Source organism: Mus caroli, unplaced genomic scaffold (assembly GCF_978045245.1).
Source record: "Mus caroli unplaced genomic scaffold, Mus_caroli_1 scaffold_1, whole genome shotgun sequence".
Classification (NCBI taxonomy): domain Eukaryota; kingdom Metazoa; phylum Chordata; class Mammalia; order Rodentia; family Muridae; genus Mus; species Mus caroli.
In genome coordinates, this window is record NW_028227256.1 from 82059891 (window position 1) to 82078258 (window position 18368).

General features: G+C 44.2%; 1 protein-coding gene across 5 annotated transcripts in view; it reads left to right on the forward strand.

Moving 5' to 3' along the window:
- Positions 1–30: 30 nt before the first annotated feature.
- LOC110292152 (sentrin-specific protease 2-like) overlaps positions 31–18368 on the forward strand; it is a 44740-nt gene continuing 26402 nt past the window's right edge. For 2 of the 5 annotated variants that reach the window (XM_029474843.2, XM_085839047.1), the window contains exons 1-5: positions 48–591; positions 6178–6340; positions 7221–7392; positions 12197–12259; positions 12593–12673. In XM_029474843.2, the coding sequence (XP_029330703.1) occupies positions 560–591; positions 6178–6340; positions 7221–7392; positions 12197–12259; positions 12593–12673 (511 nt within the window). In that variant the 5' untranslated portion in view covers positions 48–559. Of the gene's footprint in view, positions 592–6177; positions 6341–7220; positions 7393–9398; positions 9483–12196; positions 12260–12592; positions 12674–14753; positions 16688–18368 lie in introns of those variants that run through there. The other 3 variants (XM_085839034.1, XM_085839042.1, XM_085839037.1) reach the window with 3 other exon arrangements.

Consider the following 18368-nt stretch of genomic DNA (forward strand, 5'->3'; position numbering starts at 1 on the left):
GGTGTGTGGGCGGAGTTGGGGGCGGTCTCTTGCTCTAGCTACCTTCAGAAGCTTCAAAAACTTTATGAAGCCACACCCGACTTTTCCTACTCTGCTGCTCAATTATCAGGTCCCAGCTTCTCTGGTTCTGACTTACTAGGGTGCCAGGACAGTTACAGGTCTGAGAGACTGCAGACAATCTAACTCTTCCTGGTCTTTCCAGGCACCGCCCCCGCTTAGGGTTAAGGGACCACTTCCTTCCTATCCTAACCAGCCAGCTGGCCTTAGACAGCTCTGAGCCCTTCGCTGAAACAGACCCTTCCACCTTCTTTCCTTAGAGGGCAGCAGGCGTCCCAGGTTTCTGGGGACTTGGGCTGTCTTTGCTCCTCCCCTCTGGGGCAGAGACTGGGGGTGGAGGGCAGTGCGTTAGTGCAGTGTTGTCATAGTTAAGCAATTTCACTTTCCTTTTTCCTCCTCTTTGGAGGCCCCTGAAGGAGTTCTCTCTGGGCTTCCCAGAGATTCAGAGGGGGTTCGGTCTACCCTGATCCCAGTTCAGGGTCCCTTGGAGTCTGTGTAGGGGATGGCAGGAGGCGACAATGAACTCAGCAGCAGGTAAGTCCCATTCTCTCTTGTCCCTTGTCTCTGCTAAGATCTGCCTTTAAATGTGTTACTAGGGCCGCCCAGGCTGGGTCCAAGGCCCACAGATATTTGAGACAGTGATCTCATAAGGAAAAGAAGAACTGGGCAAGGCAGCCTTCTCTGCAGTAGGCTAGCTGTCACCGAGTTCAATGGTCGCCCTAACTCCTCACTCTGCTTCATTTCGTTGCTTCTGTCCCAGAGCTTGTCTGGTGCTGTGTGGACTTCCTGTGAGCTCCTGTAGGAGTGGTTGGTTCATTGTGACTTCTGACCTCTCTTCTCTTTCCAACGCTCACTCTAAAGGACAGCTCTGTCCAAGAAAGATCATTTAGAGTAAGTTCAAACCTGATCCTGTCAATTGCTGATCTCCCCAGTCGTGTGGTTGAAGACAGCTCTGGCCTGAGCCCACAAGTCCTACTTAGGTCAGGTCCCCGGGAGTTTCCTAGCTCAGAGGGAGGAAGTGAAAGATGAGCAGGTGGGGAGTGGGTGATGCTCTTAACCCTTTCAGTTCCTGTTGGTTGCTGAGCTGGTTAGAAATGGATGCAAATTCTCTCTCTGTCTCTCTGTCTGTCTCTGTCTCTCTGTCTCTGTCTCTGTCTCTGTCTCTCTCTCTCTCTCACACACATACACACACTCATATTGCCCTAGTAGTGGGCATGGCTTGGGTCCCCAGCACCTATCCTAGGGCTTCCAACTGCCTCTCATGCCAATTCCAGATCAGACACCCTTTTCTGCCTTCCATGGACACTGTACTTGCGTGCAGGAAGCACCCTGAGACAGACTTGTACATACATAATTCAAAATAAAAATAGAAAAGATGAGACGAAGGTGTGTGATGCCCCCCACAGGGACTCAGTCAGGGCTACTTCTGCTCCTGCAGATGTCCTAAAAAAGCACCATTTCTCCTGTGACACTGGTCAAGTCCACTAGTGATACTAACAGTGTGCTGGGTCTTTGGGGAGTAAATAGGGTGGTTAATCACTGGCTCAGTGCCTTTCATATCAGCAGGTGGAGGTATCTGTCTCTGAGTGTGTTTGCAGTTTCTGTCTTTGAAGACATTTTTGTTGTGGTTATCAGTCTGACAGGCGTAGGGATGGCTGCATTAATCTTTGCTACCCTTGCACTATCTGTGGAATTCATAGCGTGTCTTACCTTCACTAGCCTGAGTAGAGATTTAATAACGTATTGATCTTTCCAAAGGATGTGAGCATAATGCCCACTTCTTTTAATTCTATGGATTTCTACTTTAATCTCATTGAATCTTTGTCTTCATTGGGATGAAATCGCTCCTCATAAGAGTGTCCATTTATGCCTCTCTTACCTTCTGACATATACAAAGCTGTATATGTCCCCTTAGCCACTGCCTTTGCTGTGTCTCAGATTTAATAATTTTTAGACTTCAGTGCTTTTTTAGTGTAGGAGAAAGGGTCACACTTTTGCTTGTCTTACCCCATTTTTAAAAAATTACATTCATTTATTTATTGTATGTGTGCAGGTGCCACAATGTGTCTGTTGAGGTCAGAGGACAACTTTGGGGAGTTGGTTCTCTCCTACTACCATGTAGTTAGTTCTTAGGGGAGCAAGCTCATGTCCGCAGACTTGGTGGCAAGGCCTGTATCAGCTGAGCCATCCTCCTAGACCCTCTTTTATTTACATTAGTTACAGTTTTTAAACGTACTCTGTTTTATAATTGTGCTATTATTAAATTATCCACATTTTGACTCATTATGGACACAGAGAAATACCTACCATGTTTGTAAATATTTTCATTTTACTCTTTTTTTTTTGGCTTTTCTTTCTTTTTATGCCCTTTTGGTTTTAGTAAAACATTTTATGATTTTTTTTCTTGAATTCCTTTACCTATTTTTTGTCTCATTTTGTTTTTCTTTTTTGTAGTATTGGGGATCAATTCTGGGGATTCTCTTGAGAATTATTTTTGGAGAAACTTTCATATCTTGTCTCTGTTTTTTCTAGACAGTGTGTGTGCACATGCGCATGTTCGCATGTTCGCTGCTCATTACTTCGTGGCATTTGTAGTTTAGTTTTGACACCTTGGCACTTTTGTATTTCTGATTAATTTGCTGCATTTTCTAGTTGGGTCAGTACATCACACGTGAAACTACAGTATTTGAATTTACCGTCTGTGAAATAATTTAGTTCCAACTCAGATTTTATGGGGAGTTCATTTCAGATTCCACATGAAACCTGGGTGTAGTGAGATCCCTAGAACCCACATGAAACCTGGGTGTAGTGGTGTGTGTTTTTTAACACCAGAATTAGGGAAATATAGACAGTTGGATCCCCGGAGATGACTGGCTAGCTAATCTGGCTGAATTAACGATATCCGGGTTCAGTGAGAGACCCCATCTCAAAACATAAGGTGGAGAGAAACTGGACTCCTTGCCCAGACATATGCCAGGCACATACACATGAGCAAGCACATATACATAGACAGCCTCCTTAAGTTTAAGATAAAAATTATTGTATAGTTTTTTATGTTATTACATGTAAATTTTAGGTTCTTTTTTTTAAAAAAAAAGTCCCTCTCAAGATTTTTTGATATCAGATAACTTTGATATTCTTTGTGTTTGTTTGTTGTGTAGTCCTGACTAGCCTGGAACTTGCTATATAGACTAGGCTGGCCTTGAATTCATGGAGATCCTCCTGCCTCTGCCTCTGAAGTTCTGTGATTAAAGGTGCGCATAACCACACCTCTTTTAAAAGAATTATGGAGAACCCCAAAAGCTATCTCTTGGTGTTAAATTTAATGAGATTTACCATTAATTATAAGTTATAGCTTCAGGCATTTAGAATATTTATCCATTAAAAGTAGTACCAAAGAGTTCATCATTATCACAAGTGTGCATCCTAATAAAAAATAACAAGATTTTCTAAGATAAAATTAAAGGGGAGATACAGTCTTGCTTTACCTTCTCACAAACGCCCTTACTTTCCTGCTTGGTCAAAGTCACAGACTGCCCTGTTTACTTCTGAGTTCAGTCTGCTGCGATGCCACAGCCCACGGGCATCTGTGAATATCACCCAACATTTTTGGGCAGAGGAAAGAGAAAAGGGGCAGATGGTATTTCAGGATTGTTCTGAGAATAGTTTGTCCTTGTTGGCATCTGAAAGAGTCTTGAGCAGGGGTCGTCAGGCTATACCCTGAGGGGCATCATTCTCAATTGTTTAGCATGTAGGTATTGGCATTTTAAGTGCTTAAAAAAAAAGACACATCTTCAGTGGCAGCATGAGGAGATGTGCTGATGTGGATGGGAGAAATCTCACCAGACTCCATCCCTAGATGAAGAGCCATAGCTATTAATGGCTGTTAACAAAGAGAAAATCAACCAGTATTCTCCAGGGATGAACCCTCTGTTAGGTTATCCAGTGCTTAGTGGTCAGCCCTAAACACACATGCATAGGAGTGCAGGTTGTATGTATGTGTGAGTGAGTGTGTGTGTGTGTGCGTGTGTGTGTGTTATGTATATATGTGTGTGTTTATATATAAAACAATAATTAGAGTGGTTTTGAGAGAAAGTTAGAAAGGAAGGCATGAGGGGATTGAGAAGAAAAGGGAGCAGGAGAAACGATGTAAATACAGTATTCATGTATGAAACTTTAAAAAAATATATAAATTTAAAATAAACAAAAGGCAAACATGTACCCCAATTTATTTGATTTAGTTTTCTTGTTAACTATTTAGGTTAGCATGAAAATGATGGGTCTCAGCATGGCATCTTCATACTTACATACCCTATTTTTGCTCATCCCCTTCCCCTCTTGCAGGAGTTGGTTCTCTCCTACCCTGTAGGTCCCAGGATTGAACTCAGGACATTAAACTATAAGGCGAGGACATTTATCCATGGAATCTTCTCACCAGCTCTCCTTCCCCCCTTTTTTGTTTTAGAAATTGATTTATTTCTTCATTATTTGAGACAAGGTTTCACTGTATAGCCCAGACAAACCTTGAAGTCACTAGATAAGGGCCAACAAGATGCCTCAGTGGATAAAGGTCCTGACCAGGCACCGGGACCTGAGTTTGATGCCCAGAACCCATACAAGAGTGAAAACAGAGAACCAACTCCTCAAAGTTGTCCTCTGATGTCTACATATGCAGATATTATAACAATACTAACACTAGGTAAAGTGAAAAAGAGGAAGTCGCTATGTCAGCCATGAAGATAGGATGCTGTGACGATAGGCATTGAACCATGCCCAGATGATTTCTCACTTCTGTCATATGAACATACGTCATAATTGGTTTCCATTTGCCACCCAGAATGGAATCAATTACACAAACATTCCTATGTGTCATTGGGCTTCTGGGCCTTTCATTCTCAGAGGATCCTCTCCCTAAACACTGTGGACAGAGAGAACTGGCCACCTGAGATGTCAGGCACTGTAGCAGCAGTGTGGTTAATAAGTGCTGGTTCTAAGCTACCAGTGAGACCCCATTACTGCAAGAGATGGGGAACCAGGAGGAGAGAAGAAAGCATGTGGAACCATGGATGAACCACACATGAGCCACACATGTCTCAGTCCTGGGTCAACTGCATTGCCTTTACAAATGAGCTGGAAGAAGAAGTTCTGCTTTTTTTTTTTTTTTTTTAAATGCCATTTCCATTTACCCTGAGGTTTATAGATTGTGTTCCAGTTTCATTTCTTTCTCTTTCTTTCTTTCTTTCTTTCTTTCTTTCTTTCTTTCTTTCTTTCTTTCTTTCTTTTTTTTTTTTTTGAGGCAGGGTTTCTCTGTATAACCCTGGCTGCTCTGGAACTCACTCTGTAGACCAGGCTGGCCTGGAACTCAGAAATCCGCCTGCCTCTGCCTTCCGAGTGCTGGGATTAAAGGTGTGCGCCACCACGCCCGGCCCAGTCTCATTTCTGTTGCTATGATAACGTACACTGACACAAAGCAACTTAGGGGAGAAAGAACAGGTCCAGGTTACAGGCCATCGTTGCAAGAAAGTCTAGGTGGGAACTTGAAGCAGTTGGTCATGTCCACAGTCAAGAGCAGAGAGCAATGAGTGCAAGCATGCCTGCCAGTGTTCAACTTGCTCCCTACACTTAATGCCACCAAGCCATTTCCTTTTACCTAGGGATTGGTGCTACCCACAGTGCACTGGATCTTTCCATATCAACTAGCATAATGCGGACAACCCTGGACAGAAATACCCATAGATTACCCTAATCTAGACAATCCTTTATTAAGACTCATACAATCCAAGATGATTATAGATTGTGTCAGGTTGACAATTAAAACTAATCACAGTACTGGACATGATGGAACATGATTTAAATCTGAGCACTCAGGCAGCAGAGGCAGGTGAAATCTGTGTGTAAGGATAGCCTTGTCTACAAAGTAACTTTTAGGCAAGCCAGACTTACAGATGATAACCCTGTCCCAAGCAAATCAAACCCAAAGCACCAGAACTTGCATCACTAAATGAGATGTTTAAATTTTTAATTTTATATTAGCAGACCATTCTTCATGTCAGTAATTATCCAGCCATTGGTGGCATCTTGTAAGCCAGTATCTACTTCTGCATGGAATCTATCCCCTAGGACAATCCCAGAGGACCAGAATGAAGAGGAGTCAGATGACTATCAGCTCATGTTCAAGCACTTCAAAGAAAACAAGGTGGAGATCGCAAGTGCCATCACCAAGCCGTTTCCTTTCCTCATGAGCCTTCGAGACCGAGACTTCATCTCAGAGCAGAAGTTTCAGGTGAGTGTGGAGAATGAACTCAGTCCTGACAGCAAGCCTGCCCTGTGCTGTATCATGCTGTACTTCTGGGTGCAGCCAATAGGCTGAAGCACCTCCAGGGATGAAGGGATATCACCTTTGTAAGTCAGAAGATAACTGGAGGGATAGACATCACAGGAACCATTTACATTCACCTCTGTAGTAATCGAGGCTGAGGCACATAGTGACAGCGACGAATAGCAAGCAGGAATGCTCCGAAGTGCAGAGCATCCCAGGGTCACTTGTGTAATGTAACAACAGAAACTAGGATGCAAGTAGACACACCTAAGATGGGCTGCCTTACAAAGCCTAATTACTCCAAATCCAGAGCCTGAGGCAGTTGGGTCATGTGAGGACAGAACTTGGGGAGTCCTGCTTGCTTCTCTATCTTCAAGTTGTTCCTGGTTTTTCAGGCAACCCTGAAGCCCTAGAATGAGGTACAGGTCAGTGATGGGATCTGCGGTGATAACAAAGACCTTTTCTTCTTTATGCACTCTCTTTGCCCTGTGGCTAGGATGCTATGCTCACTTGGTTTCCTCAAGCTCTTCAGACCAGCTCAGTCCTTGGGGAGTTAATTGTCTGGACCCCAAGGCTGCCACTCATGGTCTGTTAGGGCCTGGCTTTTACAGACATATCATTTAATTATTCATCAAACCCTCTCTTCCCTGTCTACTATTTGTCAGCATCAGAGCTTCTTTCAGATGAGCTAGGGTCTGTTAGTACAGAAGACATGTAAGATGTCACCTCGGTATTTGCAAAACTCAGACATTTCACAAAAAAAGTGAAATGGTGTTTGAACCAATGTAAGCCTCATATAGCCCATAAATCCATCATGACACAATTCTGCATTCACTATTTTAAGGAATATCAAGAAACATGTAAGAACCTGGTCCCAGTGGAGAGAGTCGTGTACGACATCCTCAGCACTGTACAGAAGAAGTTTAGCCGGGATCTTCTAAAAGTGATATTCAGCAAAACACATCTGAAGGCCTACCCCGACTTAAAGGAGACTCTAAAACACTTCTTCCTAAATGGTAACTATAGCTCTCACCTGCTTCAGGGAAGGAAAGACAATTTCATTCATTTATTCATCCATCCATTCATTTATTTTTTTTTCACTGATAGTTGACATATAATTTAATGAGAGACTATGTCATGCCAAGCACAGGGGGGATATAGGAAACACATATGGCTCATGTCGTCAGGAGCTTACACATAGGCCAAGTAACACAGAGATAACTGCTCAGCCGGGACCTGATTTTCATGCTATGAAACACAGTATGAAGGATGAGTTTCTTTAGACAGGAGCCAGCTCTATCTGAGGCTTGCAGACATATGCAATGGTAAAAATGCAAAATTTGTCATTCAGCAGAGTCCTACTTCAGTTTTCTTCTTTGAAGAGTAGAGAAATCACAAGGGGAGCCCAGGTTGGGCCCAGGCACTCAAGAGGGAAGCATGTGTCAACAGAGAGTGTGAAAACAGAGTGGACTTTTAGAACCAAGGTGCTGGCACGTTGTGGAATGAACATAAAATCAGCAGGTCTCGGGTAGAGAACAGCCTCTGTTGTTCCCACTGGCTCCCTGTAGCTTCAGCTTTCTGGCTCCCCTACCTCTAGAGGACTATCCCTTGCAGAAGGCACAGTCCATCAGTTCTGGTGTAGACTGTTTCTGCAGAACTTGGGTGTGGTCCCTGTTCCTATTGCTTGGGCATTTTGAAATGCAGCTCTGAGGGCCAAGAGCTGGGGTTTCACTCCTCACTTGCCACCCAAGGGTCACTTCCTGTGTTGCCAGCAGGATGCACTTTTTCAGTCCTGCCTGGGGAAGCTTCCTCTTCAGGGCTGTGCTTCTCTGTAACCAGAATAACTTCTCTGACTCAGTTCAAGCAGAGTCTCTCTATTTCTCTCTCCATCTCTCTATTTCTTCTTCTTTCTTTCATCCTTGATTTATAGTAGCTTTCCCCTTCCCTCCCTATCCCCCTTCCCTCCCCTTCCCTCTCCCTCCCTCCCCTCTTCCTCCTTTTTCTTCTCTTCCCTCCCTCCTTCTCTTTCCTCTCCCTCCCTCTTTTCCCTCTCTCTCCTCCTTTCCTCCCTTCCCCTTTCCCTCCTTCCCTCTCCCCTCCTTCCCTCCCTTCTCTCTCCCTCCCTCCCTTTCCTTCCCTCTCTCTTCCTTCTTCCTCCCTTCCCCCTCCCTCCCTCTCCACCTTCCCCCTTCCTCCCTCTCCCCTCCCTCCCTTCCTCCCTCTCTCCTTCCTCCCTCCCTCCTTCTCCCTTCCCTCCTTCCCTCCCTCCTACTCCCTTCCCTCCCTCCTGTCTCTCTAAGCCTTCTTTTCCCCTTCCGAAGCCCCCTGCCTTTCCCGTCATAGCTGTGTCACTTATAAACATCTGCCTTTACTTTAAGTCGTAATTGGCTTTCACACCCCTCTGATCATTTTGAAGAGCTATAAACCATGATATAAGCATTCCCACTGCCTGTCTGTCTCTAACCTTCCCGGGTACCAGAAGGCTTAGTAGGCCGCACAGAAACACCAGAGTCTGGTGTGCACCTGGATATGTAACTGAGATGCAGTTCGGCTTACAACTGAAATCCCTAATAGCTTTCTTTCCCTTCTCCCTGATCATGTCTACTTCATGTTACCTGGTCCTCAGAGAAACAGCAGCCAAGAGCTGAGGGTCAGCACCCACTCAAGCCTTGAGAAAGCCAGTTATACCTTCACAAAATCTTGATTTTACATTGAATGGTTATTCAAAAAGTTTCTGCAAATCATGTCCTTTATCTCCACAAGCTTGCAAATTTAGAAGGACAAACTCTGTTGTTCCACAGTGCTTTATGCCCAGGAAGAGCACTGGGGACCAAAGATGAGAAGAAAGTGATAAGGGTGAGCAGAAAGAGACAGACAGAGCAAGGCTCTGGGTGAGTGGGGCGAGCATCTCGGATGAGGTGAAGTAGCTCACCTAGGTGCTGGGTGCTAGAACCCAGAGAGAGTGCTTGGAAGTCTCTGCTTCATAACTGTCTGATTTGGTCGTTGTCTTGCCTCTCCTCAGTTTCTGACAGTCACGGGACTCATCAGAGGATAAATGGAAGAAATGCTGAAGAGAGGCCCAGACTGCCGTCAGTTGTTAGGGAAGGTGATTATGTTTTTAGAACACAAAATGACTCACTGATACTATTTTCCTGCCTTAATCCTTCTCTAATGACCATTTCCAACACACACATACACACATGCACACACACACACACACACACACACACACACACACACACACACATACACACACACAAGCATATAGCTATCCATATATCTACCAATCTATCCAACTATATATACCCATCCACTTACTCACCCACATACCAATACAAACATCTAGCTATCCATATACCTGCCAGTCTATGCTATTCATCTATCTATCTATCTATCTATCTATCTATCTATCTATCTATCTATCTATCTACCTATCTATCTAATCTATCATCTATCCATCCTTTCACTCAACTATCCATCCATCTAACCACCCATTCATTTCACTCCTCCTGATCCTCCCCATAGATGGATAGATGATGTTCAATATTTGAATTTTCTCAGGAGACACAAGCAGTATAGAAGCGTCACGTCAGGGTGTTTGAGTTCTGTCTTGAGTGTAGACCATACACTAAGAGAAGGAAGCCAAGAACTCTAGATGCAGCCAAGAATATTGAGTTATGAGTGACAGTGTTTCACCTAATTAGACATGGAGTCCTAATGTCAGCATTTGGGGTACACTACCAAAGAGCACTGGTCCCCTTCAGCCACTTTTCCATGGTTGGGACAGGAGCGTGGGCGTGATGAATAAAATGGAAGCTGAGCCTGGGAAAGACTTCTGAGGAGAACCTGGGAAGGGGATGTCCTCTTCATCCACAGTGAACAGAGACATCTATGATAGGAAAGGATGATGAGCAGATCACACAGAAAGGGAGAAGAGGAGACATTTAGATTCAACTTTGTGGGAAAACCAGGAACAGCAAGCTAACCAAAGAGACCAGACTGAGCTGGGGAAATGAGTGCTATGGGGGAAAGGGCTAGGCTCACTTACACCACGAGGTGCAGAGTTGAATATGTGGAGAAGATTATATAAAACAGAGATGCTAATAGACAGTGTAAAGCACTCATGAGCCCTACACACAGAGAAAAAAAGTGAAGAAGAGTGAGTTAAAAACCAGTGGGAAGCCAGTTAAATGACACTTGCTGCCAAGCCTGTTGGCCTGAGTCTGCTCCCTGGGACTCACATCAATACAGGAGAGGGCTGATTCCTATAAGTTTTCTTCCGACCTCTACATATGTGTCATGGTATGTGAGAAACTCTCCCACCCCAAAATGAATATATCAACAAGCAGCAGCAACAACAACAACAACAGTAAAAATAACAATAAGTTGAGAGCAAATCTTATCTTCTGGGAAGGGAGGAAACAGTTTGAGACTTTGGAAGGAAGGAGCTAGGAGTTGAAAGCAACTTCTGGCCTAAGGTGATTACGTCAGCTGTGGGGTTTCAGACTGTGGTGCCCCCAACTCTCAGAGTGGCATTGGAAAACATGCAGGGACAATCAGTCTCTCCCAGTCATTCTTATCTGTTCCCACCTGTAAGTTAATGATCCCCAAACATGAACTTCACACCTGTCAGCTTCCTCATCTGCAGGCCTGGCTATCTTCCTTCACCCCCTCCACAGACTTCTCTATCTGGATGCTTCAAAAACTGCTGGTGTCTCTGTTTCAGCCCGGGACACTATTTCTCCATTCTGAAGCAGGGTTGATACTGACTGCTCCTCCCTAATGTAAAACCGTCTTCTACTTACTACATCTGTCCATTTTTTTTTTTTCCAACAGAAAAGGCAAATCAGATCTCTCTAATTCCAATTTATTTTATTTTATATATATGACCATTTTGCTTGCAAGTATAAATATATACACCACATGCTTGCCTGGCATCCAAAGAAGTCCCAATAGGGTGTCACATTTTTGGGAATCCAAATTGCAGAGCATTGTGAGCTGCCACGTGGTGCTGGGAATTGACTCTGGATCCCCTGGAAGAGCAAAAAGTGCTCTTAACTGCAGAGCCATCTTTTCAGTCCCACAAATCAGATCTCTTATTTCATCTTAAGACTAAACAAACAGCCCTTGATCTCACATGCCTTTTCTCATTTCATCTTGCCCCATCAAACGTACTCTCTAGAACTCAACCAGACACTCAGGGAAATGCAGTTGGCAAAGCTTCCTCTCTCCGTGAGTGAGTTCAGCAACGTCCTGGTGTGAGCAGCATTGGCTCCTTTCCTCTCTGAATGCTGCAACTTCCTGTCTGCCTCTCTTGTCCTAGAGAAAGAACAGTGTGTGAAACTTTCTTAGTTATTTTGGTTTCTTGGTTCTTCTTTGATCTATTACCTGTTGTGGGAAATAGGGAGAAATACTTGTGATTGTTGCTTGGAACAACCTAACGCTTATGGGTAGAATATGTGGGTCCTTTACTCATGTCAAAGTATTGGTTACTGGAGAAGGACTGTATCTTGGTCTTCTGGCTACTTGTGATACAGAGTCAATGTTGTCATTTGGATTCCTTGTACTCCTGATTTTCTTTATATGAGTACACTGTAGCTGTCTGCATCACATCCCATTACAGATGGTTGTGAGCCACCATGTGGCTGTTGGGAATTGAACTCAGGACCTATGTGAGAGCAGTCAGTGCTCTTAACCTCTGAGCTATCTCTCCAGCCCCCTGATTTTCTTATATTCCCTGAACTTCCTGGTTCCACTTGAGCACACTGAGGTATTATCTGGTCCCTCTGCATGGTTGATTGACTTCTTGTTTCTCTTCAGCATCCAAAACAAATGATGAACAAGCAGAGGAGATGCTTAGCCTCCCACAATGCAATGGAGGAGGTGAGTCTTCATTTGTGAGTCTGCTAGAGAGAAAGACCCCACCCCTTTTCCCATCTGACCCTGTTCTTTACATACTCAGAAGAAGTCATAGAGGCAGAACCAAGGATCAAAATAATGGGGAATGAGATGTATAATGAAGGAACAGATGGGTGGTCAATCCTTCTCTGGTGACAGAGAAGAAGCCTTGTCAGGCTCCTCTTCAGAGTCTCAAAACATGGCCATTCAATGCAGGAGACACTAAGCCACCTTATAACTTTCTGTTTGTCAGAGGCCACGCTCCTGCGGCCATTTTCCTTGGCCATTCTGAGTCAACTGAGTAATTGTTTCCTACAGAGGGAAGTAGTTCTTGTGAACAAACGCGTGATGGACAAGAGCCCCAGGATGACCTGCCCTCATCCCCGAGACAAGAAGCAGGTGAGCGAGGGGAGCACAGTGTGGTCTGCAGGGTTGTGGAGGCTGAATTCTGAGCTGGGGTTTCCTGCTGTGTTTGCTCTGTATGCACATCACCATGAAGAGAGGGTCATGCACTGGCTGTTCTTTTATTTGCCTATGGCATTCTGGGTAATTTCAGGGTGGTAAAATGTCTTGAGAACATCATGAAAGAATATAATTTATTAGGTGCTCACAGGTCACCTTTTAAGGAATCTGCTGGGTGGGAGAACACTCTTTGCTTTTGTCTTTTCACATTCACTAAGGTCGTAATATATTGAAACTATAGGACAATTTCTTGTTCTAATTTCTTGATCTCCATGGAAACCAAGTAACATTGATTAATCTTTTTTTTTCCTTATCTTTTTTCTAAGAACCTGTCAAAAATTCTTAAAGGGAACTATTGTATCATTTGTCTGATACAATTCAATAAAACCCAAAACTATTTGACCCATATACTTCATGTTATCTGGACCATATACTTTCCATGCATTCTTTGATACATATGACATCCCTTCATTCCTAAAACTCTTAAGACTTAGTCAGGGGAAATTGTTACAAATTTAAGGCTCTAGGTACATAGAAGTGAATAAGATGCTGGCATGTTTCAGAACTTGAAAAGGGCAAGGAGATCAGAGATCAAGTTTCCAGATGATTCAACATGGGCTCCACGTTCTCTGAGACAGATGGTTAGGTTCTTGTGGTCTGAACCCAACATGGACGTTCAAGGGTCTTCTGACACTCAAGGGAGCCTACAAGGGCCCAGTATAAAGAGGTTTTACTTACCAAATAGGAATGCTTAGTAAGAGAAGAAGAAGAAGAAATATCTCAGAGAATTAGAAAGCATGTGAATGTAGTATTACATAAGAGTGGGGAGCCCCAGAAGAATAGAGCTAGGAAATATTAACATAGAGGCCATGTAAAATGTAGTACATACTGCAGAGGTAAAGGCGGATGATGAAGACAGCAGATTCCAGGGAGAGAAAATCTAATGCTAGCGAGAGGTGCAAAGATCTTCCCAAGTACCATTTTTAACTGGTACTAACCAAGTTGTTTTAAACTAATGAAGAACTATGTTTGTGAGTCCAATTCTCTCAGAATTGTAGAGGATATGTGCAAGAATTGAACTGAGCCAACTGGTGGATCTTCATAAGTGGCTATGTGTGTGTGTGTGTGTGTGTGTGTGGGCTGCTGGTTGATTTCTAGTAGGCAAGTAGAATGTTCCTGATTGGTGGCTGTCCAGAAGTATGACTATACAAATCATCAGTTGGCTTGTACAAGTTCATTTGCTGGATGATTAATCATTAAACTTAATGATTAATTAGGATTATTCTGGCTACTGCTTCTTTATAGAATCATAGAATAATGCATTTCCTTAGGAGTATAGGAACTTTTAAAGATTTGTTTTTAATTCTGTGTATGTATGTGTGTCTAAGTGTGGTTTGTGCATGTGCATATGAGGAAATCCTAGAGGCCAGGAGAGGATGTTGTAACCAGAATAGAGTTGCAGGTGGTTGTGATCCATCTGATACCGGTGCTGGGAACCCAACTAAGGTCCTCTGGAAGATCAATGGAAGCTCTTCACTGCTAAGCCATCTCCCCAGCTCCAGTACAGGAACTTTCCATTTTTGGTTTCTCTTTTGGGAAGTCCATCGTTTGAAGCTTACAAGAGAGACAAGTAGTGTCTGTATTGAAAATGTCTTTTCTGTTAGAGGACACTGAATCCAAACTCCTAATCCTACTTCATTAAGTAAGGGTTATAGATCAATGGTTTGAGAGAATTGTGTCTGTGGATAGGGAGAGAAAAGGGAAGTTACAGTATTTTAATAAATTATTGGCTTAAACGGCCGAAGCGGCGAAGGCGGCAGCAGCGGCGGCGGCGGCGACAGCTCTGGGGTTCGCTGTCTCGGGGTGTGTCAGCCACCGCTGCTGCTCAGGCCTGGAATGTACAGATGGCTGGCTAAGGTTCTCGGCACCATTCTTCGCTTGTGCGAGCCGCCCGCGCCCGGGGCCCACGCCTTACTCAAGAGGCGGCGCTCCAGCAGCACTCTGTTTTCTACTGCAGTGGACACTGATGAGATCCCAGCCAAAAGACCAAGATTAGATTGCTTTATTCACCAAGTGAAGAACAGTCTCTACAATGCTGCGAGTTTATCTGGATTCCCGTTCCAGCTGACCACAAAACCCATGGTGTCTTCTGCTTGTAATGGAACACGGAATGTGGCCCCTTCTGGAGAGGTCTTTTCCAACTCTTCATCTTGTGAGCTGATGAGTTCTGGATCCTGCAGCAGCATGCTGAAACTGGGTAATAAATCTCCTAACGGAATAAGTGACTATCCAAAGATCAGAGTGACAGTGACCCGCGATCAGCCACGGAGAGTCCTGCCCTCCTTTGGTTTTACGCTGAAATCGGAAGGCTATAATAGAAGGCCAAGTGGTCGTCGCCATAGCAAAAGCAATCCAGAGAGTTCCTTAACATGGAAGCCTCAGGAGCAAGGTGTGACGGAGATGATTTCTGAAGACGGTGGCAAGGGTGTGAGGCGTCCCCACTGCACCGTAGAGGAGGGTGTCCAAAAGGATGAAAGAGAGAAGTATCGAAAGTTATTGGAGCGTCTTAAAGAAGGTGCTCATGGAAGCACGTTCCCCCCCACAGTTTCACACCACAGTTCTCAGAGAATTCAGATGGACACATTAAAGACCAAAGGCTTGGTGGAGGAGCAGAATCATGGCGTCAGAACAACCCATTTTGTTCCAAAACAGTATAGAGTTGTTGAAACAAGAGGACCTCTCTGTTCAATGAGAAGTGAAAAGAGGTATTCAAAAGGAAAAGCTGATACAGAGAAGGTGGCGGGACTCCGACTTGAAAAGGAAGGTACAAGAGGACATCAAATGGAGCCTGATCTGTCAGAAGAAGTGTCTGCCCGACTTCGCCTGGGAAGTGGAAGCAATGGCTTACTCAGAAGGAAAATATCAGTGCTGCCTAGAGGTGTGGAGGGGCTGCTGGCAACCCTGCTCAGAGCCCTGGACTCTTCACCCCACACAAGAACAAATGCTAATTAATGTGTTTTGTTTTAAAGCGTTATTTCCATATGAATGTGGGAAATACAGGATCTGTTATATGAATTGTTCTGTGTGTTCACACGAATTCACTCACTCATTGGGCAGTGCCCTTTTCCCACTGCTCTTTTATAATTAGCTATAAATAATTTGGACTATTTGTTTCTGAAAAGAATGTTAATCAAACTGCCAGTTCCTGCTGCAGAGAGATATCAGCAGGGGTAGGAAGGAGGTGTTCGCTAGCTTCTCCAATGCTGGAGTGCGAACTGCCGACATACAGTTAAGGTTCTCTCTTTTAAGGCTTGAAAATGCCAGAAGAAATGACGATGCTCTGTTGTAGGGTCTGGCTGCCTTTTAGAGAGTCAGATGCTATGACATGGGCACAGTTCGTGGAAATGTGGCCAAGGAACTCGGTCTGTGCATCCTCGAAACGGGGCGTGCGCATCTTAGAGACTTTCTTTTCTAGAACCGAAGTAGCTTGGCTTCCTCTTGAAACTGGATTCAAAGTGTAACTGTGAGCATACATGTTAAGTCGTAGGTCTGGTGAGTGAGTGTGTGAGCCTCGCCAGGGAAGGGCTGGCCTGAGCTGTCTGCTTCCGAAGATGCTCCTCAATGGAAGCCTATTTTTCCTCAGAGTTTTTTTTTTTTAAAATATATATATATAAAGCTGAAATTAAGTTCTTGGCTCATCAGCATGCCCTACTCCAGCCCCACTGAGCCTTTGGAGAGAGATTTAGTACTTGGCTCTGAAGTTGCCAGGTTTACAGTCATCTATTTTGCATATGAAAGTTTGTATTTAACTTTTTTGTTCATTAAAAATCTTACAGATGTGGTTATGCATTTTTAATTTCAGAAAGTTGGTCAGAGCATATTTTGCAAGATCTAGTGCCTAGTGTTGCTTTTATGATGTAATAAAAGACTGGCAGAACCTAGAAAAATAAATTATTGGCTTAATATAATGCTATACAATGGGTTTTGATAGTATTCTTTTCCCATCACCAACTCATCCCAGATCCTCTCCAAATTCTGTCTCTTGCCTGTATTTGTGTGTCTCTTGCTCTCTCTTAAAAAATCAAAACAAACCGAAAAACAAACAAACAAAAATACTCAAACAAGAGAAGCCTCCACCCCCCAAAACCACAAGGTTTGTGTGGTCAACTACTCCTGAGTGTGGAGCCCACCCTGGATGGGGTTGGCATACCCAGTGGTGCTGTAGAGCTTGACACCCCATAGAAAATAAACGTCTAGATGAGCCACTGATCTTCTCAAGCGAATAACATTACATTGCTCATCAAGCAAAAGCAGAACATGAAAGTACTAAGATAACGAGTTTAGGAGAGACGGGAGAAGCTACTGTGATTAGGCGAGGCATTCCAGGGAAGGGACAAGGGCTTTTATCACATCTAGTCAGGTCCTGGTGGCTTAGAACAACTGATTATAGAGACAAGCACAGATGAACCTTTCAGAACCTCTGAAACACGTCTGTGTTCACATAATCTGGAAGTTCCATTTTCAAAAAGATCTCAACTTCACAGTTGAGGGGCTTTGTCAAAGAAAGCAACATTCCCCAGAGAATAGTCTAGAATGACAAGTACTGGTGGGGACGTGGAGCCACTAGTGAACCTCCTCTCTTGTTATATAGAGCTACTTGACAAATATGTAAAGCCCCCGCCCCCCCCCCCACCATTCCACTGTGAAGTGGAACCATTAGTTAAGTCCTGCTGATTATTAAGTGCAAAACTCAGAGTGGTTGTGAGAGCACAAGGAGGAGCCCGGGTTCTGCTGTGAGAGACTGGCTTTGAGACAGCAACCCCATGACAAATGGAAGGATGTGTGGTTCTCAGTGTGAACAGTGTGTTGCCATGGGTGGACTACCAGGTTCTCAAGAGAAGCAGGGGCTAAAAGGGGGACATCAATGACTTGACAGAAGTTGACTCAAGATTACATCCACAGTGAGAAAAATGACTTACTCTCACAGACTGGCAAGGCGCCATGTGCCTTTGTGAACGTTCCATGGTAGAGTAGGACCAAGCTTCTTTGTACTTTGGCTTCTGTCTGGTGGGTGGGTCCACATTCATTAGTTTGTGAGGCTGGCTTGGCTTGAGAACTTGTCAGACCTTCACGTCCATCTGTCCATCCGTCTGTTTTGCTCCGTTATTTTCTGCTATTCAGAGAGATGGGCGAATCAGGGGCAGACACAGGAAAAACACTTTTTAAAAGTTCCCGAGACTGAATGTAGCAAGAATAAACATAGAGACAGAATATTTGCTACATGCTGTACCTACACATTAAGATAGAAATTTCTCTATGTTGATTTCTACACGCATCGTTAACTAACCTGACTCAGAAATAAAAGCACCATGAAACAAGTTCCGGTTGAGACTGAGTCGCTTGGTGTGGTGGTTCAGGGACACTATCTGAATGGTGCACAAGCAGTCCAGCATTTGCATCTGTAGGACACTCCCAGCAAGCCTTCAGATGATCTTGTGGGGAACACCGTATGTGGAAGCTGGAGACCACCGCTCCCATACCTGAAGCCGAAAGCTTGTTGAGTAAAGGTCCTGGTAGGGGTGGGAGGAGACACTGCACTCAAAGCATATGGCTTCTGCGGAAAAGGCCACAG